Source organism: Amblyomma maculatum, chromosome 4 (assembly GCF_055883805.1).
Source record: "Amblyomma maculatum isolate TAMU_Amacu chromosome 4, ASM5588380v1, whole genome shotgun sequence".
In the NCBI taxonomy this organism is placed as follows: Eukaryota; Metazoa; Arthropoda; class Arachnida; order Ixodida; family Ixodidae; genus Amblyomma; species Amblyomma maculatum.
In genome coordinates this window covers 111,605,809-111,629,244 of record NC_139347.1, presented here as the reverse complement: position 1 = coordinate 111,629,244, position 23,436 = coordinate 111,605,809, and the positions used below count along the sequence as shown (strand labels likewise).

General features: G+C 48.0%; 1 protein-coding gene across 1 annotated transcript in view; it reads left to right on the top strand.

The window, feature by feature from the left end:
• Positions 1-11,335, top strand: part of LOC146191953 (putative 4-coumarate--CoA ligase 1) — an 80,502-nt gene extending 69,167 nt beyond the window's left edge. Inside the window, exon 9 of the mRNA XM_084600408.1 lies at positions 11,199-11,335. Coding sequence (XP_084456534.1) covers positions 11,199-11,335 — 137 coding nt within the window. The remainder of the gene's footprint in view (positions 1-11,198) is intronic.
• Positions 11,336-23,436: the final 12,101 nt, after the last annotated feature.

Sequence of the window (23,436 nt, the reverse complement as noted above, 5' to 3'; positions counted from 1 at the left end):
CCTTCGATGATGACGAGAAGCACTCCCCGTAGCTTCGAAGAAGACTGAGAATCAGGTCTTTCCTGCTGTGGGTCAATGCCGGGTTGATGTCAAATTTGGGCTGACGGAATTGGTCCGGTGCGTCTTCCAGCGTTTGGTCGTGGAGGGCGAATACATCTTTGAGGTCGGCTAATTCGTCGAGAAAAGCGATCGTCATGCCCTTGTTGAGATGCCGGTATTCTTCGGTGAAGTTTGTTACCAGCACCTGAGTTTGACCTCTCCGAAATTTTGCGATGCCTCTTGCGATACCGACACCTCGTTCTAAGAGCAATTGGATATTTCCTTCGACGATGCCTTCAGCGGTTTCGATGTCTGTGCTACCTACGCTGACGGCGACGCTTGATCGGGGCGGCACGGTCAATTCTCCGTCGAGGACGTTTAGAGCGACGTGTTGCGTCGAAGTCGTCGTAGCAGGTATGGCATTGTCTGCAGAGAGCTTGATGAGCTTGGATCGGAGGTCGATGATAGCCCTATTTTCATTTAGGAAGTCCATGCCTAAAATCACGTCGCGGGAGCACTGCTGCAAGACCACAAAGCTGGTGGGGTAAGTACGCCCATTTACGGTTATTCTTGCAGTACACCGTCCCGATGGAGTAATCAGGTTGCCACCTGCGGTGCGAATCAGCGGGCCATCCCAAGCGGTTGTAACTTTCCTGAGATGGGAGGCTAACGGTCCACTGAGGCTTGGCGTTCGGGGGCCAAGGGGCGGTTTCAAGGAACAGGATGGTAGCGGCGAGGGCTCTGAAAGTCATCACGTCGGGGCGGAGGGCGACGTAATGCACCAGCGTAGTTCATCGCTGTTGCCTCTTGTGCTGGGGCTGTCGCAGCCATCGCTTTAGGAACGCCCAGCGCCTGCTGAACTTCTTCACGGACGATGTCCGCGAGCGTCGCCACCTGCGGTTGTTGCGATGATGGCATCAGTCGGCGGAGCTCCTCTCGCACGATCTCCCGGATGAGGTCCCGAAGGTTCTCTCCGCTTGTAGATGCGCTGGAGTAGTGGCTTGAGTAGTCTGGTTGAAGTGGTCGCTCGTAGTGGCACATCCGGGTGTCCAATGTCTTCTCGATGGTCGATGCTTCACTTTCAAATTCTTCCACAGTTTTCGGCGGGTTCCTGACAAGCCCCGCAAAAAGCGACTCTTTAACTCCTCGCATTAGGAATTTCACTCTCTCACCTTCGGTCATGTTAGGTTCGGCGCGGCGAAACAGGCGTTTCATCTGTTCTACGTAGACCAGGACGGGCTCGTTTGGTAGTTGAATTCTTGATTGGAGGAGGGCCTGAGCTCTTTCTTTTCGGACAGAACTTGTAAAGGCCATCAAGAACTGTGCTTTGAATATCTCCCAATCCTTGATAGAAGTCTCGTGATTTTCAAACCAAATTCGGGCATGTCCTTGAAGAACAAAGTAGACCTGCCTGAGTTTCGCAGCGTCGTTCGAGCCGTTGAGATCTGCTACACGGTCGAAAAGGTCCATCCAATCCCCCGCATCTTCATCCGGTCGTCCATGGAAGCAGGGGGGCTCACGGGGTTGGACGAAAACAACCGGTGCTGTAGGCTGGGCCATTGTCGGCGTCGATGCCTTCAGAGATCGAATGGGGTCAGGCAGCGGACCGTGTTCGGGTTGTAGGCCTTGGAGTCGGCGGCTGGCTTTGTGACCTGTAGGCTGGTCTTGCAGGGTGACAGGAACACGGCTTGGGTCTTCGCTTGAAGGATCAAAGGCAGCACCTCCACCAGATGTCACGTAGTGGTGACGAGGTCGACGACACAATTGAAGGGTCAATGATTGCACTAAAGAAACTGTTTATTTGGGCTGACTTGCGCCCGCAAAAGAACTAAGCAACTCGGCGGCGGCGATAGAAACAAACGTGCTCGTCGATCGTCGAACAAAGAATGCCCGTCACACTCGGCAACGCTCAATTTAAAGGCTGCACAGAACAATCTAGATAACGTCGCAAACAGCTACCAGCACGGGCTGGAACATTGTGGAAAGACACCCGAGTGGCCGGAACCTTCGAGACAGATCTCGGTGCGTCTTGCGCTACAACAAAACTGATAAAGGTGTGACTCGCGACATCGAGCAGTAACAAAGATTACGGAACTGATACGCGGTCCAGAATCAGAGTGATAAGCCTGTATGCCGGCGGCTGTTAAAAAACAACAAATACTGTTTTGAAGGTTTCGTGGCAATATGAGCTATGCCTCTGATGCCGTAGTGATCCAGTTTCTTAAGCAGCACACAGTGATTAATAAAGTCAAACGCCTTTGAAAAATATAAAAATAATCCAAGTACCATGTTTTTTTATTCAAAATTTTTTAGTATAAACTCTTTCTGAGCAAGGAGGGCTAACTCAGTCGATCTGTTTTTACGAAATCCATATTGAGCGGTAGTGATAATGTTATATCTTTCAGTGAAGCAGGATAGCCGTTTAAGAGTGACTTTTTCGAGGCCTTTTGAAAACACAGGTAAGATGGATATCGGGCGATAGTTTGCCACTTCATTTTTGTTTCCTTTTTTATATACTACTGTGACTTTTGCCCTTTGCATAAGACGCGGGAAAACGCCGGACACCAAAGATAGGTTGAATATATCGGCAAGGCAAGGTGCAAGAATGTCGATAGTAAATTTTATGGGCTGTATCTGGAAACCTGACGCATCTGTAGCTTTACTATTATTAAGTGATAAAAATTCTGTAATGGCTTCATTTACTGTAACCGGTGTTAGAAATATTGTTTCACTATTTCGGGCACTCATATTAGACAGATTTATGTCGCCGTTTGATGTATCAGCAAAGGAAAGAAAGTAGTCAATTAAGGAATCTGCTAGGTCGGCTCCCTTTAATTCAATCCCTTCATGAATAATTTTTGTGGTCGGTTCGGAAGAATTATCAAAGATAGATTTTAAATTCTTCCAAACCTTATCAGATTGTCCACCAGTTGAATTAAATCGGTTATAAATATATTGCCTTTTAGCGACGCGAAGTTGCTTTGTGACAAAGTTCCTAAATTTTTTAAACGTTTTTAGCGCTTCAGGACACCTACTTTGTAAAAACTGTCTGTAAAGTTTATCTCGTTTGCTTATCAACTGCAACATGTCTTTGTCGGCCCATGGTTTTCTACTTTTCTTTGATTGGGAGAATTTCTTCAGTGGAAAGGAAGCATAATAAATGTCAGTCAATATCTCTAAAAAATTTCCGTACGCTTCATCAGGGTCACTTTCCTCAAAAACATGTTCCCAGTTAACAATAGATAAGCGTTCCTTGAACTCGCATAACGTGCGATCATTTATAACTCGATAAAATGACGTTTGGTGTGGTTGTCGTTGGGAATTCGAAGTGAGATTGACAGATATGTATATTGGCATATGATAACCCAGAGCATAAGCGATAGTGCCAGATTTCAAGGTATCTGTTCTGAAGTTTGTTATGAAAAGATCTAAAAGTGTTTCTGATTCTGTTGTAATCCGTGTAGGTGACATGATTACATTTACACAGGAGTGAACGTTAAGTAAAGTATTAAACTCGATTGATGTGTTATTATTGGCCAGCATGTCAATGTTAAAATCGCCACCTAAAATTAACTGATATTGGTTCATGTTAACAAATTCTAGGAATGAATCAAGAAATAAAAAGAGCTCAGCAGAACTGCTACCCGGGGGACGATACAGACACAAAATATCCTTGTGCCAGACTTGACTGCCAAGACTTCGTAATGGGGCGTGGTGTAACAAAATTCAGGCAGCATTTCCGATTTCATAAGATTCGAAACTAACATTGAAACACCACCTCCCCTTCTTATGGATCGATTCATATAAAAACACTTGTACGTCGGTATAACATAAACGTCACTTTTACAAGTAAACCACGTTTCCGAAAACATAACATCGAAACGAGTTTCCACTTCGCTGAAAAAACAGTCAAGTTCTTCTTGCTTATTCCGGCCAGATCTGAGATTAACGTGAATACAAGAGCAGCAATGAGGATTATCAAGCTTAATGGAACTACTGAGGTCACAGAGATCAACTAGATCAGTAAAAAAAGACATTGAAAAAAAGAGTGCCTCGTATTACCGCACATTACTGGTCTCACAACTGGTCTAAATCTGCTGCACAACGGATGACAATCGCAGAATCGTATTGTTTCCTTCTAACGAACACTTTTCCATTCCGGTGCCAAGCGTACTGGTACTCATTTTCACCTGCCCAAGCCTTTGCATAGCGTAACAGCTCACGGCTTTGACGCGTCATGTTTTCAGTGACTGAAACATCCGACTGAGCATCTCTTAAGGCTGTCCGCTTCTGAAACCACATGTCCCGAGTTGAGAGCTTTGAAAACCGTACAATGATCCCGGGCACCTTCCCTGCCTTTGAAGGAAGTCTGTGCACAACATCGACGTCGTTCAAAGTGAGCTCTGGCAAATTCACAGATTTTGCTACATCATTTACCTTTTCCATCAGATTCTCATCATTTGTCACCGGTATGCCATGCACCTCAAGATTAAGCTTTCTATTTCGCCACTCAAGGTCGTTCACAGTCATTTTCAACGACTCAACATCATCAGCGTCGACTCTGGTCTCAAGGGCACTAACACGTTTCTTTAAGGTACAGATTTCTTTATCATGTTTCACTTGTTGCTCAAGTATACCATCGTATTTTTTGGACATTAGTTCAATGGACTTCTTCCCTTCATCGACTTGATCAGGCAGGCCAGCAAGAGCATCAAGTTTTTGACATATGCCGGCTAAACAGCTATCAAGGTCTAGCTGCATACTGGGCGTGTCAGAGCTTCCTGCGTTTGTTTTACGACAGTCTGGACATCGCCACGCTTTGCGACCTTTCTCGCCTTTTCCCTTATATGTTGACAAAGAGACACCAGAGCAATTGCCGAGATGGTAGGTGTACTCACATTCGGCGCACTTGATGGCGAGTCCGTCACCTGGCAGACACTCTTTGCAGGAAGGGCATGTCTCCGGCATGTTAGCCTTAGTATAGCTTATGCAACATACAGGTTTTAAATAGGAAAATATTTCTCCTAACACTACAAATGAGAGCACGGTAAAAAAAAAGGAAGCAGCGAGCAACACGGCAGCAGCAGCGGTGGTGAAAGAAAAATGTCTATTAGAAAAGTAGGTTTTTCACCAACCTGTAAGACGAAAATAAAGCAGATAAGGGGGCATCCGGTCACCACCGTCGCTGCTGCTTGTGTGACCCGTTTACAGCTCGGCCGGCAGAAGCGCGGTGGCGCAAAAGTCTGTGACGTCACACTTAGAGGTGTCCTGAGGCCATCGCAGCAGGGTTCGTCGTTGAAATCTGCAGAAGCAAGTAATTAACGGAAGCTGAGCGTCGGTAGGCACTGGAATGTACGCCTTCAGGACAGAGCAAGGCAGTGCACTATGGCAGCAAGCAGTCAGGGGTAACCAACCTGGAAGACGAAAATAAAGCAGATAAGGGGGCATCCGATCACCACCGTCGCTGCTGCTCGTGTCTTAAAACGTGTCTTATTTTGCGCACTCAAAAAGTAGGTAACCAATCAAAAACCCATTTAATCATGTAGAATGCTACGTGCTACTGTATGTAGTACATAGAACCCAGCCAAGAAATAACTGAACAAGTAAACAGGAGTTACCGATAGCGGTTGCTCTATTTTCCCTTAAAAGCTTGTTGCCGTCATGCAAATTTATTTGCGCTTTGCTGAAGAAGTGGACCTACCTTAATTTTACATAGCCCATAGGTAATTTGCAAGGCTAATGTTAGGCGCAATTTGTACACTCACCGCTTTCGCATGAATGCGATGCCGGGTATAGTTGATGAAAATTGCTGATACATCGCAGGCAATTAAACTCGAAATCATTTTTTCGCTAGCGCACAGCATCCGTGTCTTCTCCAAACAGTCCCTTAAGTTCAACTTCAACTTTCTTGCACACTAACTTCGCCTGTAAATAAAGTTTTCCTTTTTTATTTCCCACGTGACTGTTGCGCTCTGAACGCTATACACAATTCCAAGAGCAGCTTATCCTTGGCGAAATCTCGCTTTTTATTGCTGGTCTGTACAGCGCCTCTTGATATTTAAGCTCAAACATGCTTTAAATATATGTTCTTACATATGGTAACGTGTCTGTGCAACCCTCGTAATATGACCTGAGATCAAAATTGGGAAACGCTTGCTAGAATGCAGTTAATTGAGATGCTGCCTTCAGACACTTAGCAACATGCAGTCCAGCAGGACACTTAAAACAGCATTGTTTGTTTGTTTTGCACTTTTAACGCTAACAGGCGTCCTATATTATCAGGAGGAGAAGTGTGCAACTCAGGCAAAAAGAGCGAAAGTGCATAGTGTCTTTCTGAGTGATAAGAAATGTTAGTTTTCGCAAACCTTCTTGAAGTCAATAGGAGTGTTTTGATGAACGTTGAAAACTTGGGGGCTGAAGAAACTTTTAAGCTTGCTAGAAAAGAAAAAAAATGACCGGCGATTACGATACTCAGAAGTGCCAAATTTCAGCGTAGTAATCAAATGCTCGGTTTCCCGATAATCCGAGGTAAATAATTTTACAGCAAAGTAAATTTAAATATCCATTCGGAGCCTACTCTGTATTTTTCCGTAGATCAATTTTTCAGCACTCACTGATTCCCACCCCATTTATTGATTGTTAAAAAAATGTGCGCCAGTGTGAGGCCTACTAGCACCACGGCTATGCTTCGTCGGCCTCCTCTCAAGCCGCGTGTGGAAAACACTGTTGTTTTTCTATTGTGCTTAAATAAATTTCCCTGATGATAACTATCGCACTCCTTAAGCTCCGTTTTGAGAACCATGTTGCGACTGTGTTGTTTGTTCTCATCTGCGGCTACTCCTTCAAATTTTGATCGAGTTCATGTGCCTCAGTTCCTACTCGCTTGTCACTACTTACCAATGTTTTGCTATTCTCGCTTATTTCCTACATCTGAAAAATAATCGAATCTAGCGGTTAGCTACTGCAGTATATAAAATGCCACATAACCTAGATATTAAACTCGCTTTCCCAAATCCGCTCGAGAGGCTCTGCGTGGCCTAGCGGCTTCAAGTATTTCAAGTGGGACATCGGATCCAAGGGATCTGGTTTAATCCTGACCGTGTAATTTGACAATTCTGCTGAACTCTACAAGCAATATACAATATACACCAACTTCATGCATGCAATCTATGTTACCCACCGGTTTTCGCGTGCTAGAAGCCTATTGCTGATATTGGTTTATGAAGGCCGCCTCCACCATTGAACCCCCTTTTTTTACTTCCCACATTATACTCCCACCTACATGGATCCAAACCTACACGCGGCCAGGTCGGAAGCACGAGCAAATATGTATAAAAATACTTAACAACAAAAGCGAACACAGTGTACACAGACGCCGCGCTTTACCCATACAAAACAACGTGGACAGTCAAATACAAAGCCGTAGCGACAGTGGTGGGCTCGGGCCTCAGGGAAATCGCTAGCGCGTCGGCACGGGACTGCAGGGTAACCGAAGGAGAATAAATGGCTGTTGCTCTAGCAGCCGCGGAGTGCTGCCGGGCAAACAACACCCCTGATACTTCTCACAGATTCGAGAGCGGCTCCGTAACTCCAGCAACGGCAGAATAGGCGACAAAGCGCTCCAAATTCTCCATCGAGCGGGCCTACCGAGAGAACCAATTACACACTCTATTTTCTGGATACCGGAACACACTGAGATATGAGGGTAACCAAAGGGCCGACGAAGTAGCTCGCGAGCACATGAACCAAGCGCTTCGCAACGCGGAGTTGGATATCTTCATGAGGATAATCTCGACGTATGCTGATATCTAGAATTATTAAAAAAAGACACGAATAAAATAGCCTCCTCCTCGCAAAGTAATAAATCAATAGGAAGCAGTCTGCTAGCGGAAACTGCAAACTGGAACTTTCCCTAACTTACACGTCTTAAGCAAAATGTTGCCGAACCAATACAGGGACATTTGTCATGCTGCGATGCTATACCCTCTATGTATCACATCACTTGGGAATGCTATAGAAACAAAGCATTCCACAAACTATAAAATCTGAGTGCGGAAGAGTGGGAGGGTATGCTCTCCAGCGGCAACCCAATCCTCCAACGAGGATTGGTCACCAATGCCCAGCGAGTAGCAAAACCCAGTGGGGCAGTGGAACAAGGTTGCCAACCCTGTGCGACGAAGCCAAGCCATTGACAAAAAGATGGAAGAACTCCATCAGCAATTATATCTAAAGTAGAGCAATAAAGTTTATCATATCCTATCTTATCTGATCTTCCACCTCTGCCCTCCGCACTATATTGAGGCGCATCTCCCTCCAATGTCATTCATTGTTGGCTCCTCGCGGTGTGCGATTTCACGCGCTCTAGCCACACCCATCTGCTTTCGCGGTAGTCAATACCCGTGTTCGTCTGCAGTCCCATCCTTATGAGAACCATCCTCCGAATTTTTTGGCAGCTCCATTTTGATTACTTATCCCTTCGCTCTCGATGAAAAGCCCAGCAACTAACCCATACGTAGCCCTTTAGCCTGTACACCTCCCCCTGAAAACAGACAGGAAATTTACATAGCTTTACCCTACCACCTTCTATCCTTACGAGGTAGAGCTTTGCTCAATTACTACTTGATACAACTGGCAAGTACCGTGTTCTTCTCCGGCGGCCACGCCAACTGAGACTACTACTCCGACGACATCTACAACATGCAATCCAAGATCAGCTGCCTAAGACTTTAGCTATAAAATAACCAGCGATAATTCCGAAGCGTAGTGCGATTTTATGCAATAGGCTGCGGACAGAGCAGTATGAATAAGGGAATATATCAGATAGTGTGAAGCCTCCATACTTATCGCAAACAATTCCTAGAGAGATTTTATATTACCTTGTGCTCCTTGTGTTTGTGTTTATATTGCACCGGCAGTCCACAGTAAACGCAAGAAGCGATTCGCTGCGCTAAGTAGGTACAATGAATTAAGGCAAAATTTTGAAAATAATATTAGTCAAAGGTTTAACCCTGCTAAACACATTTAACCGTACTGAAAGCTGCGGCACGTTTCGCTTGACCCGCCTCTCTTGGTTTGTTCGAAAGCAAGTCGCCACGCTACGTCTTTTTGATGATCAGATTCAGCTTGTCGTCTTCGTAACCTCTGAGACGGAGACAGTTCACGAGGCGCCTCGCCTGGATCATTCATGACTATTGCCGTTAATTATTTGAGACCTTTTGCGATCCGTTGGCACCGGCCAAGAGGCAGCAGAGGCTATCTAGACAGAGCAAGCGCCACGGCTCCAGTATAGCAGCGGTTGAATGACGTCAAAAGTTTCGTGTGACTAGGCAGAGGCGAGCGTCTGGTTACTTCGATTTCGCCGGCAGTGGTTGAGTGATGTCATAGCTGGCACGTGGTGTTTCCTCATTCAAGAACAAACACTCGCCCACAGCGAAGAAGCTACGGAGGGAAGTAAAAAGCTTTCGCTTTTATAATTCAGCAAGAGGAGCTTCCGACAAAAATGTTCTCGTTATATTCAAGCAGCTGCCAACTTGTGGTTTATTGAGTGGAATGAGGGAGACAGCATTAGACGCCAGAAAAGGCAATAGAGAGTTTGTAATGCCAAATGGAATAGAATGCTTATGATAAACATGCGTAGGTAACAAAGAATATCAGTAAACCGGCATTCTTGAATGATGCACTTGCCCTTCAGTGGTGCAATTGTTGACAGTAACAGCGCCAATTAATAGCCACTCCTAGTGATTAACGGTCGACGGCGGCCCGCAGTCGAGGAATCGAGCTGCTAGTGGCACCATGTGCGCTCGAAATCATTTTAAAGAGAGAGCCTTTCTACGGCTCATGACACAAAATCTCACGATCGAGATTTGTGTGCGAGATTCGCGCACGAGATCTGTGCGCGAGCTCTGTCATATTCGGCTAGATTCCGCAAGATGTGCTCTTTTCTAGCAATCCTGCCATCTGCTATCCCACATTTTAACGCGCGCCAAGGAAGGTCACGCGACAGGAGCGATGGTGTGTCATCCCAACAAAGACTTGCGGGAGAAAGTGTGGCAGGTGTGGCCTTTACTTTCCAGTAAGCCAAATATAATTCTATATAGCCCTGGAGACAAAAGATGAGACAAATTATAGGAGAGGAAAGGTAGACTTTCGCCATTGTCCTATTAAGAGACGTCTAAAAGACCTCACGCGACAGGAGGGATGGTGTGTCATCCCAACAAAGACTTGCGGGAGAAAGTGTGGCAGGTGTGGCCTTTACTTTCCAGTAAGCCAAATATAATTCTATATAGCCCTGGAGACAAAAGATGAGACAAATTATAGGAGAGGAAAGGTAGACTTTCGCCATTGTCCTATTAAGAGACGTCTAAAAGACCTCACGCGACAGGAGCGATGGTGTGTCATCCCAACAAAGACTTGCGGGAGAAAGTGTGGCAGGTGTGGCCTTTACTTTCCAGTAAGCCAAATATAATTCTATATAGCCCTGGAGACAAAAGATGAGACAAATTATAGGAGAGGAAGGGTAGACTTTCGCCATTGTCCTATTAAGAGACGTCTAAAAGACCTCACGCGACAGGAGGGATGGTGTGTCATCCCAACAAAGACTTGCGGGAGAAAGTGTGGCAGGTGTGGCCTTTACTTTCCTGTAAGCCAAATATAATTCTATATAGCCCTGGAGACAAAAGATGAGACAAATTATAGGAGAGGAAGGGTAGACTTTCGCCATTGTCCTATTAAGAGACGTCTAAAAGACCTCACGCGACAGGAGCGATGGTGTGTCATCCCAACAAAGACTTGCGGGAGAAAGTGTGGCAGGTGTGGCCTTTACTTTCCAGTAAGCCAAATATAATTCTATATAGCCCTGGAGACAAAAGATGAGACAAATTATAGGAGAGGAAGGGTAGACTTTCGCCATTGTCCTATTAAGAGACGTCTAAAAGACCTCACGCGACAGGAGGGATGGTGTGTCATCCCAACAAAGACTTGCGGGAGAAAGTGTGGCAGGTGTGGCCTTTACTTTCCTGTAAGCCAAATATAATTCTATATAGCCCTGGAGACAAAAGATGAGACAAATTATAGGAGAGGAAAGGTAGACTTTCGCCATTGTCCTATTAAGAGACGTCTAAAAGACCAACTTATTTTTTATATATTTATTATTTTTACAGGAAATCTTGCGCTGCACAAGCACCTGCATGGCGGCATATTTTTTGTGGACTCTTTGCCGAAGACGGAGACCGCCAAGGTCGACCGACCAGCATTGGCCAGCTCTCTCGCTCTTGGTTTCAAGAAAGCTGCGAAATAGAATAATCCCCGGTTGTGGGTCCTGTGACGCGTACTATACATGTTAATTTATAGTTAATTTTGTCTCTGGATATGGGTAACCTTCTAGTAGAAAACTCGAAATACAACTTGGATCTACAAGGCAATATCCAGGTGAGAACATATTAGGCAGTCTGTGGCATAAACGGGGATTTAGTTAGCGCACCATAGGGATAACTTGGACGTTAATGGCAAAGGCTGGACTCATCTAGTGTACCTAAACTGAGGACGATGATGACTCATATTCATTACGATGAAATTATAAGAGCTGTTTGTTTCCATTACTCTTGTACGATTTACACTTTAGATGAAAAAAGTCAGCCGTAAAGATTAGTGTTGGCCGATTGGCACACCTAGCTATGAAAACTTCAACGATATATCGACAACGTCGAGAGAACGATACCAGAACAAATTAGAGACATACTAACGAAGAAGATAGCCATACTCAAATTATTCCGATAAAATAGCATTGCGTAAAGTTGGTGAATAGGAAATAGTTCTGCCACACTGACACCAAAGTGAGTTCAACATACGACAAATGTAAGAGATGGGTTACGTAACGAGACCCGCTTCTTGCATAATGAGACGAGACATTTTAACGGGTAATGCATCCCTCTTTGGCATAGCACAGGGCTTAGATGAGATCAACATGATAAGCCTTTGTTTTGGAGCTAATGTAGCTTCATTACAGTGACTACAAAGGTGGGTATGGGAATTTTAAAGGAGCCTTATCGTATGACAGAGCGAGAAAGCGTTTAGAGTTCCAAAAGTTTCAACTACCATGTTATACTGTCATTTACGTTGTTGCCGTTTGGCTGTTTGCCAGAGATTAAAAGCGCGAAAAGTCTTAATTTACTGCCGTTACTTTTTTATTGGCCGTTGTCCTCGAAAGCATTCCTTATATTACGACCCACAGTTAATAAACTATGCACATGAGAGAGGGCACTGTGTACTCTTGCACTGTTCAGGAAGACTTCCCACCATTTTTGACGCGCCGATTTCTCGTACTGCATCACCAAAAAAAAAACTTCTGCGGGGTGCATCTTTTCCTCGCTTTATGTGCCAGTTCTAACTACTTGTTGTGACAGAAGAGAAATTTCGCAAATACAAAGTTCTTGCGCAAATAAAAAGTTGCTTCTGAGAACGAGTCTTCGTTGTTTTCTTTCTTTCAATAAACATTCAGTTGTTAGTCCAGCCTTGTCCTGTCCTCTTCCCTGCGTCTCGTCCTGTGGCTAGTTAAAAATGGACCCTTACCAACTTGCCCAGTCGTCAACCTTGCCGAACACACACGTTTTTCGCGATTCACCTTCACCAGAAAGCGGATTACATGAAAAGACGTAAAAGTCAATGGGGATAGCAACGTATACCAAATAATTGTTAGTGAAATGGAAAAATTGTGAAGCGCATGAAGAACTGCTTCATTAAAACACAGTGTTCTGGGCTGCAATTGTTTATTCGACTGATTAGGCAGCGTATATTGCCTTTATTCTGGTACACACAGCTTCTTCCATGCAGTCCCGGTTATGCGGGCCGGCATAAGTGTGAACAGCAGATCGAACGTGAGGCAAAAAACCCAGGCAGTCTTGCTGCCGTCTTCTGAGATAGGCACGAGAATCAGGTTAGTAATAGTATTGCTTTTTTGTATGTGTGGCCTTCGAATATTTGCCATGCCCAATAGTGTCAGAGCGCCCGCATAAGTCTGCAGGACTTCCCAATGTGTTTTAGGCGTAGCAAATGGGTCCGGGTGAACACGATCAATGTATAGCTTTTCATTGTAGCCCTGCTATTTCGATTCCGAAAATCTTTTCACATAGTTCGACATTGCTGCATCGCACACTACATTACCTTGCACGTACTGCAAGTCTGACGATTTACGGGACTGCCCATAGCACGATAACCTGACCGCGCACAGTTGCGAATGGTGCATGCACCACCGGCGCTGTCGCTAGCACTGCAGACGCTCCGGAGCTGGAGGCGGCGGCGGTGGTTATCGCCAGCTGCGCCGTCGTCTGCTGCAATGCGCGATTCTCGTTCGGTTCATATTGTCGTATGGCGTTTGCCAACTGCTTTTTAAATGTAGTTCTGTTTAGGATGTATCACAGGAGCGACAGCAGTATCAAGCTTATTTACCCCATGCGGCAGCATATCAGACTGTAAACAAAACAGCGCGATTCGCAGCACCCTGATTCTTTTTTGGGGGTTGATTCATAACACAGATTATTCTGGGAGTTTTAAAAGCAGTGTGCCTCCGCAATGACTCGAAAATGCTTTGTCATGCGTTTTATTAAAGCGCTGGCCAACGCTTCACGACCGACCACCCCTTCTGCTGCTCTTCAAAACAAGATAAATGTTGCAGTAAGTTGTGTTTACATGCGTTTCCACGGGTCACCCTCCCAATTCGCACCCCTATATGTTACGCGCTATTTTAAAAATACTTCAGTTCGGTAATGACATCTCATATTTTACCATCTGTTTCTGTATGTTTGTAGTTCATTTGCACCAAATAACGACATCATAGGTGCCTCGCGAAAGGAGAAAACTGCTTTGGAATATATCAGTTTTATGTATTTCTACGGGCGCTAACCCTACTTTTCACCCCCAGTTGGCTGCAGCGCTGTGAGCGCCCCCTTTATTTGTAAACACGGTGTTGGTCTATTAGGTCGTAATCTTAATAAAATATATAAAAACAAATTTGCAGAGCTCATAGGAGGCCTAAAGCATTGCTTTAATGAATAGCCTAACGTATTAAAGTATCTCACAGTAGCTTCGCAATAAAAAATAATCCAGGAATGTTGCTCTTGAACGTATAACACCCTGCCTACGGTATCCTTCATCCAGGCTGTTGTTCGCCAGGAGGTCGCTAACATGGGCATCTCTACTGACCCCGTGCCGAACACCATCGACTCCAACTCAGCCCCTCTTGTGATCGCTGTTGCCTCTGACCCCAGCTTTATGCCTCGATACCGCTACCGTAATCCTAATGGGTGGCGTACCGCTGATGATTGCCCCGTTTGCTTCAACTTTTCTCGTGTTGGTCATACCTCCCGTCATTGCCGCAACCGCTAGTGCATGCCGTCACACCCATTCTACTATATCAATCGCAGTGGAGTCTCTGCACCGCGCCGTTCCTCGCTCCAACCAGACCCGTTCCGTGCAAATCCTGTTCCACCTGCTCGTGTTTCCAGCCGGTCGCTTTCCCCGCAAACACAACGTTCCCGCTCTCCTCTTCCTCGTCGTAATTCCTCACCGTCATATGCCGGCCGCTTCTTGGAAAACTAGACGATGCAGCTCCTGGAGGTAATGCTGCATTCGCGACCCGGACTGAAAAACCTCTGTTGACCTTTGCTCCACAATATAACCTCATCGAGGTCCTTGTTGATGGTGTTCCTGTCTCTGCCCTTATTGACACGGGTGCCCAACTCTCTGTACTCAGTTCCTCGTTTCGTCGTCGCCTGAAGAAAGTCCTGACGCCAGCAGTTTCGCCCACCGTTCGTGCCGCGAATGGCAGCCCTGCTATCGTGCTTGGTATGTGTACCGCCCCTGTAACTATTGCTGGTCGTCACACACCAGTCTTATTCACCGGGCTTCAAGAATGCCCCCATGACCTGATCCTTGGCCTTGACTTCTTGACCACTCACTCAGCCCTTATTGATTGCTCAACCGGCATTCTACGCCTGGACCTTCCTCTCAGCTCTGAAGACCTCTCCACGCCACCTCTCCTTGGAGCATCGACGCCATCTGTAAGCCGGGAACATCGACCGGGGGCCCAGGGACATCGCCGAGCAGCTTCTCCCCAGCCCTTCAAGAACAGAACAGACCTGACCAACTACCACCGCCCAGCCCCCAGCCCGGACCTGAGGACAAGGAGAACAGACAGACCAAAGAACCGAGACGAAGGACCCGAAAGGCTCGAATTACACGAAGGAACCGATGGACACGAACATGCAATCACCGCCCAAGCTGCCCGACGTGACCTCGAGCCATCGGGGTCCCATGGATTCTGGTGACGGATGGTTGACAGCTCCAGGGGAGGCGGATCATCCACGCATATCAGACAACGTACCGGCAAGCCGTTGATGATGATGATGATGACCTCAGACAAAATGACACATACCCACGGCGAGGGATGGCCATGGGTATGTTCTTACTTCTTCCTCTTTTTCAGGCATCCAGACATGCCCATCATCATGCCATGGAATCATCATCGGTAAACTTTCTCGTCTACGATCGGGACGATAACTTGGTGGCCCTGGGTCATGTTACGGACAAAGAAGGGAGAAGAGGGCAGTAGCGCGGGTAGGAGCGCGCGCTAGGCCCGCACACAGATTCATTAAACGTCATCTCACAACCATCGAGCATCTTCTCTCTCTCCTCTCTCCTGTTGTCATCGCTTGCCGCCACGTAACATAACAGGTGGCAAACGACCGCCCAACTTGCCAAATTGGTGTTCACGCTCACAGACATGGCTCTTACGGCGTGCGAGAATCATGAAGACTTCTTCACGTCTTGGACACGTTTTGTAGAAGAGCTCATCAAGTGCTTCGGTGACTCTACTACAAAGAAATGTACAGTACAGACACTGGCTCACCGAGCTCAACTTCCTGGTGATACCTCCACCCAGTACATGGTGGCGGTCCTGAAGCTTTGCAAGTCGCTTCACCTCGGATGTCCAACGAGGACAAAGTCGGCAGCTTGCTAAAAGGTTTCGCCTAGAACATCTACACCTACCTGATCAGTAAAGAAAGCCTGGCATCAGTGTCGTACGTGATCGAGCATTGCCGCACGTTTGAAAACCTTAAGATGCGTAGAATTACTCCCATGTATGGTCGCTTGGCTACTGTCCTTACGGTGGCAGCTATTGAGTCGACATGCACCAGTGACCTTACCGCTATCATTCGCCAGATTGTACGCGTTAAGCTCACCGGCTGGCGCAAGCCAACCTGCCGTCCCATTGAACAGCCATTGACGTATCAACTGTATCGGCGTATATCGTTCTGTCAGTGATAGGCACCATGTGCAACAGCAGTCCCTACACTGCCTAGATTGTCTTACTCCACGATAGCACCACGAAACACATGTGCGCTCTAAGTGAGCCGCTACCAGTCTACATCGAGGAAGTCATGGCGTGTAATGCCTTCCATATGGCTCCTGACAGCGATGATGTCTTCCCGAGGTGGACTTATGCTCGTCCGTATTTGGTTTGCTACCGATGTGGCTATCCTGATCACATCTCGTGGTTTTCCCATTACCGCCGCTCACGTCTCTATGGTACCACCATATATGCTGCAGAGCCAGGCTACCAGCAGCAGTACCGGCGCTCACCTCACAACGTTACCACCATATACATTGCAGAGGCAGACCACCTGCAGCAGTATCTTCCCCACCGTCAGTCTTTCTACCCACCCGCGGCACTGACCCGTTTCCAGGCCAGCATGAGGACCCGTTTTCCAGCATCGGATCGCAGCGTGACTCCACTTCCAGCATTGCGCACACGCCGGCGCTCATCACCGAATTCAGAAAACTAATCAGTGTGACCGATGGAGGTGAGGTCGCTGAAAGACTGCTGTGTATCAGCGTACCTCCTCCTGTTTTAATGCTCAAAAACAAAGTTAACGTGCCTGTGAGTGGTGTAGTCACATTGGCTCTTGTGGATACTGGTGCAACTGTTCCAGTAATCAGTTTAGGATTAAAAACTGCTAGGTCACAAAGCGATGTTCCAGTGTGCCCTGACGCGAACATTCTGTGGAGTAAGTAGTGAATTGTTGCAGCCTTTGAGAGTGTGTAATGTAGAAGTCGAACTGGGCGTATCAGTTTTTCAAGAGGAATTTATTGTTACTGACCGTGACACCCATGATGAGATTTTAGGTTTGGATTTCTTGAAAATAGGAGGCGCTACGTTATTCTCGTCGTTTTGTACACCGCTTTGCTGATATCGCCGCCCTGCTGACGAGTCTGTTACAGGAAGGCTCTTTCGATTGAATTTCCGAATGTGAAACCCCTTTCGTCAGCTCAAATTTCTGTTGACATCGCACCCTATTCTGCGCCACTTCGATCCTGCAGCGCCGACAGAAGTTCACACGGAAGCGCGTGGTGACCGCATATAGTTCCTGTGTTTTCCAATAAACCATGTCGTCGCACGATTGGCACTGGGTGCCCACGGCAAAATCAGAAATGAGGCGGTACAGGGAGGTATGGGCTGGGCATCTTTCGAAGTACGGGAAGCTGAGAGTACAATGTTATATTATAACGCCGGAGCAAGTGACAGTAGCAGGTGGGCAGCTAAAAGCGCTGACTCACAATGAAGGAAAAGAACTAAGAAACTAACTAGTAAGTATGCTGGTCGCTAGGACGAGGAAATGAACAGCGTTAAGCAACAGGTGAAAAACAGAGAAGGTAAAAATTGGACAAATTCAACAGAAAAGAAACAGAGTGTAAAACTATACCGAAAGTGGAAAATTGGGATCTGGAAGGAAGCTTCTTTTTTTTTCTTTTTTGACTCCTCAAGAGGCAGTGCCATACTTTTTGAAGCTAGATCAGGGTGCCTTTGAACACGCTGCTACAAAAATAAATTTAACTTTGAGGATGACACATATGGAGTATGTGATAAGTCCATAGAAACAATTAACTATCTTATACTCGAATGTGATGGTATCTATTCGGAAGTCGATGCAGGCGCAGTCACTTTTTCGATACCCTGGGGTTTAGAGATATCAGTCGCCGGGTGAATGAACCTGCAGCGGAACCTAGCAAAACGATTGGAAGATTGGTGGCCTAAGAACAGTAAAGTGACATAACGTTGGTAATGTAGAAACAGGAGGTGAATAAATGAAATGATGGCATAGCTAGCCAATTTAAAACGATTGTAAGGTGTTTATAGGAGTACCAAGACCGCAAGCAACGTCCGCTAACCAAAGCGACGGGGGTAGCGTTCTAATCAACAGGGCAGTGCCAACAAGGCTCCGGCTCCACTTTGTCTACCTCTTCGGGTTGGCGCGTGAGCTGATGGCGATCGGGATTACTACAATACCCCCCGGCGGAAAAGGAGCCATCCTGGCGACTCATGGTGAGGAAAGGGTATGGGGATCATAATACGGCTTGAAGCGATCGACATGTACAGTTTCTCGGCCGCTGCGGCGATGATCTGGAGATGGGTTCAAGGGCTCTACTACGTAATTGACGGGAGAAGATTGTTCGAGAATGCGGTAAGGTCCATGATAGCGCGATAGGAGTTTGGATGAGAGGCCGGGTGCAGAGGAAGGCACCCAGAGCCAAACGAGGGCACCTGAGGGATATGAAGGCGCTGGATTTGTAGGGTCCCGGTTATGCTTTTGTTGAGCCTGGTTCTCCGTTGTGAAGGAGCGCGCCAATTGTCGGCATTCTTCGGCAAATGTGTGCGCTTCAGACAGTAGAGTGGTCTCTGAAGCGTCGGGATGGTAAGGCAGGATAGTATCCATGGTGGACGTGGGTTCACGACCATATAAAAGAAAGAAGGGGGAGAACCCAGTCGTAGTCTGCGTAGCCGTATTGTAGGCGTACGTTACGAAAGGCAGCACTTGGTCCCAATTAGAGTGAGCGCTATCAACGTACATGGCTAGCATGACGCTAAGAGTGCGATTAAATCGCTCAGTCATGCCGTTCGTTTGGGGGTGATACGCTGTGGTGCTCCGGTGAATGATCTGGCACTGTTTGAGGAGGGCTTCGACAGTGTCGGAAAGAAACGCACGTCCGCGGTCATTGATCAATTCTTTCGGTGCGCCGTGACGAAGAACGAGGCGATGCAGAATGAACGAAGCAACATCCCGTGCGTCTCCGTCACGTGACGACGAAGTGCACGTGACGGAGACAGCTCTGCGGGCGTAGACAGGAATGTTAAGAGGGAGGATATCCATGGATCCTTCTGCTGCTCAGATTTCATGTTGGTAATGTTGAGCGGCGACATATCGTAGGCACAAACGAAGCCAGCCGTCGAGTCGTTAGGAAGCGGTGAACGGGAAAGGGCATCAGCGTCGGTGTGCTTGCGTCCAGATCGATAGATGACGTGGATATCGTACTCCTGAAGACGTAACGCCCAGCGGGCGAGGCGGCCGTAGGGGTCTTTGAGGGAGGATAGCCAACAGAGCGCGTGGTGGTCGGTAACAACGTAGAATGGGCGACCGTAAATATAAGGACGAAACTTGGTAATGGCCCATATGATGGCCAGACACTCCTTTTCGGTCACAGAATAGTTCGATTCCGCTTTCGTGAGGGTACGACTAGCGTACGCGACGACATACTCGGAATATCCAGGTTTCCGTTGAGCAAGAACAGCGCCAGGCCTACGCCGCTTGCATCAGTGTGTATTTCGGTCGAGCAGGCAGGGTCAAAATGGCGGAGTATAGGGGGAGAGACCAGTAGACGGCGTAGTGTACTGAACGCAGCATCACAGGCTGGTGACCAAGAGGAGAGGTTCGGGCCTCCGGCGAGAAGTTGCGTTAAAGGGGCGATGATACTGGCGAAGTTTCGGATAAAACGGCGGAAATACGAACATAGACCGATAAAACTTCGAAGTTCTTTCAAGGTTGTGGGCTTGGGGAAGTCTGCGACGGCACGAAGTTTGGTAGGATCCGGTAGAACGCCATCCTTGGACATGACATGACCAAGTATTGTGAGCTTGGTAGCGGCAAAGTGACATTTCTTCAAGTTGAGCTGTAGGCCGGCTCCAGTAAGGCACGTAAGGACACGCTGAAGGCGCAGAAGGTGGGAAGGAAAATCTTTCGAGAAAACGACAATGTCATCTAGATAACAAAGACACGTTTCCCATTTGAGCCCACTGAGAATGCTATCCATCATTCTCTCGAAGGTGGCGGGGGCGTTGCACAGTCCGAACGGCATCACATTGAATGCATACAATCCATCGGGAGTTATGAAGGCTGTTTTCGGGCGGTCAGCGGAAGCCATCGGTACTTGCCAATAGCCAGAGCGCAAATCTAGCGACGAAAAGAACTCCGCTCCTTGCAAACAATCTAGCGCGTCGTCAATTCGTGGTAGTGGGTAAACATCTTTGCGGGTTATCTTATTCAGACGCCGGTAGTCCACACAGAAGCGGATCGTGCCATCTTTCTTCGTCACCAACCCTACGGGGGAGGCCCAAGGGCTATGAGATGGTCGTATGATGCCCCGTTGAAGCATATCGGTGACATTGTCACGAATGACGCGGCGCTCAGTGGGCGACACGCTATATGATCGCTGCCGCAAGGGAGCATGAGGACCAGTGTCGATTGCATGAGAAACGGTCAAGGCGCGGCCCAAGGAAGGCTGGGACACGTCAAAAGATGCACTGAAGCGCTGAAGGAGGGCGACTATTTGGTCCCGTTGGGCGGACGTAAGGTCGGTCGCGATAGCTCGATGAAGGGCGTCGACAGGAAGCTCATCACTCGTAGCAGCACAAGACGTAAGGGCAGCGACTTGAGGAAAAACTTCAGGTTCGGAGAACATGTAAGTGCGATCAGGGTCCAGCTCTTCAATGTAGCCGAGGCACTCCCCGCGAAGAACAGCCGTTGGGCAGGAAAAAGGGTTGGAAGCATAGATGACACAGCTGCCATCAGAAATTGTTAGAACTGCGAAAGGAAGAAGGAGGCGGTTATGGTGGGCGGAGGCGAGTTTGGGCGTAAAGAGAACAGGACTAGGGAGGGCAGATGTCGAAATAAGGGGAACGAGAACAGAAGAAAAGGGAGGAATGTCGGTGTCTGCAGCTACAAGGAGTTTAGCAGGGCGCACAGGCGGGTCACACAGGGAAACATTACACACAGGGGAAAGCTCAACTTCAGCACGGGCACAATCAATCACAGCACTGTGAGTTGACAGAAAGTCGTAGCCGAGGATGATGTCGTGGGAGCAGTCTTAAAGCACCACCATCTCGACGAAATACGTAATGTCTTTGATGCAAACTCGTACCGTGCACGCTGCCACAGGGGTGATGCGCTCCGAACTGGCCGTACGAAGCGAAAAGGCAGGAAGCGGCGTCGTGACCTTGCGAATTTTGCGGCGAAGGGCATCACTAATTACGGAAACGGCAGCACCTGTATCCACCAGCGCAAAAACGGGAAAACCTTCTACGAACACTTCAATGACGTTGGCGGGAGCATGCGGAGGACTTAACGAGTTCGTCAAACGCGCAGTTCTTGCCTCCGGAACTGCGGCATTCAGTTTTCCCCTTGCGTAGGGCCTTGTCGCCGGACTATTGGCGAAATGGAACGTCGGCGAGGCGAAGGCGAACGGCGTGTCGAGTACTGAGCCCGAGGTGGAGACGATCCAGAAGAGACGTTGCTCAAGGGCGGCTCGGGATCGTAGTGGTACTGGCGGACTGTGTTCTCAGGATGTAGCGGGCGCTGACGGCAAAGGCGAGCGACGTGACCCGGGAGCCCGCAAGCATAGCAAATTGGGCGATTGTCGGCTGTTCGCCATGGGTTCGTAATGCGGCGTCGCGGTCGGGGGATCTGAGACTGAGGGGCCATGAAACGAGGCGGAGCATAAAATGTAGGGCCGTTCTGGTACGACGATGTTGGAAGCGGACCGCGCGTTCCAGCGGTTACTTGAGCGTGAGTGAGTGGTGCTTGCACAGGAGCGATGGGAACACTAGAAGGCAGCGCTTCGGCGACCTTCTCCTCGATAACTTGGCGGATAGCCGGCGAGATGGATGGCGCGTTGGCCGGCGCTAATTGTGAAGTGCAGACGGTCGGCTGAACTGGGTGGAGGAGGGACAGCTGGCGTGCAACTTCTTCGCGGATGAAGTCTTTGATATTCTGCATAAATTGAGACTGTTCCGCAGACGGCGTAGCCAGTGCCAAGCCAGCAATGCCGGCAGGTGTGGCAGCCCGCCGCGTAGAAGCGCGTTGCTTTCGTAGCTCGTCAAACCTCTGGCACAGTGTTATAATGTCGGATACGGAAGTAGGGTCTCTGGCCAACATCATATAGTACGCATCATCAGTGAGACCTTTTAGAACATGTGTGACTCTTTCGGGCTCGGGCATGGACGGATTGACCCGCTTGCAAAGGTCAACCACGTCCTCAATGTAGCTAGTAAACGTTTCTTCTGGACGTTGAAGCCGTGCATGGAGGCGTTGTTCGGCGCGGAGTTAACGTACCGCAGGACGGCCGAAGACATCCGCGAAGTTCTTCTTGAAGACAGACCACGTCGGAAGATCGGCTTCGTGGTTTCGAAACCACAGATTCGCCCCGTCCGTTAGGTAGAAGAGGACGTTGCTCAGTTTGATGGAATCGTCCCAGCGGTTGTAAGTGCTGACGCGCTCGAAAGAGGCCAGCCAGTAGTCAACGTCGTGGTCGTCGGTACCACTGAAGAAAGGTGGGTCACGGGGGCGTTGTGCCCCGGGACAGAAGATGGTGGCAGGAGTGGCAGGGATAGGCGTCGATGGTTGGCTGGAAGCGTCCTGCATGGTTGTGACCGAAGGTGGTAGCGTGCGGTTCCGATGTTCCAGGGTGAAATTTGCGAGGAGGACTGGGGCGACGACCGAACCTCCACCAAGTGTAAGGTGTTTATAGGAGTACCAAGACCGCAAGCAACGTCCGCAAACCAAAGCGACGGGGGTAGCGTTCTAATCAACACGGCAGTGCCAACAAGGCTCCGGCTCCACTTCGTCTACCTCTTCGGGTTGGCGCGCGAGCTGATGGCGATCGGGATTACTACACGATAATTAAAATATTGGGAAAACAAACAAGCATGATAGCAACTGCAACCCCGCGTTTTAAAGGCTGGGCTCCTATATTTCATCCATCTATCCATACGCTGAATGATTCAGGCTTTTGTGATAAGCATAATTGTGTATATCATCCCCTTCCTCAAGCAAGGTCTAGCTGAATATAACAAAATATAAAGAATCATAAGGCAGGCTTATAAAGCAGAGCTGGGGATACCCCACTGCACCCCCACGGAAAGACTTCTTAAATTGGGGTCTAAAATAACAACACGGAACTCTGCGAGGCATATGTAATCACAGCTAAGGAGGCTCGCCACCACCATTCACGGAATCAAAAATACTGCGTAACCTATGACTACCAGACCGAATCGCGGTAAGAAATGCAACAGGA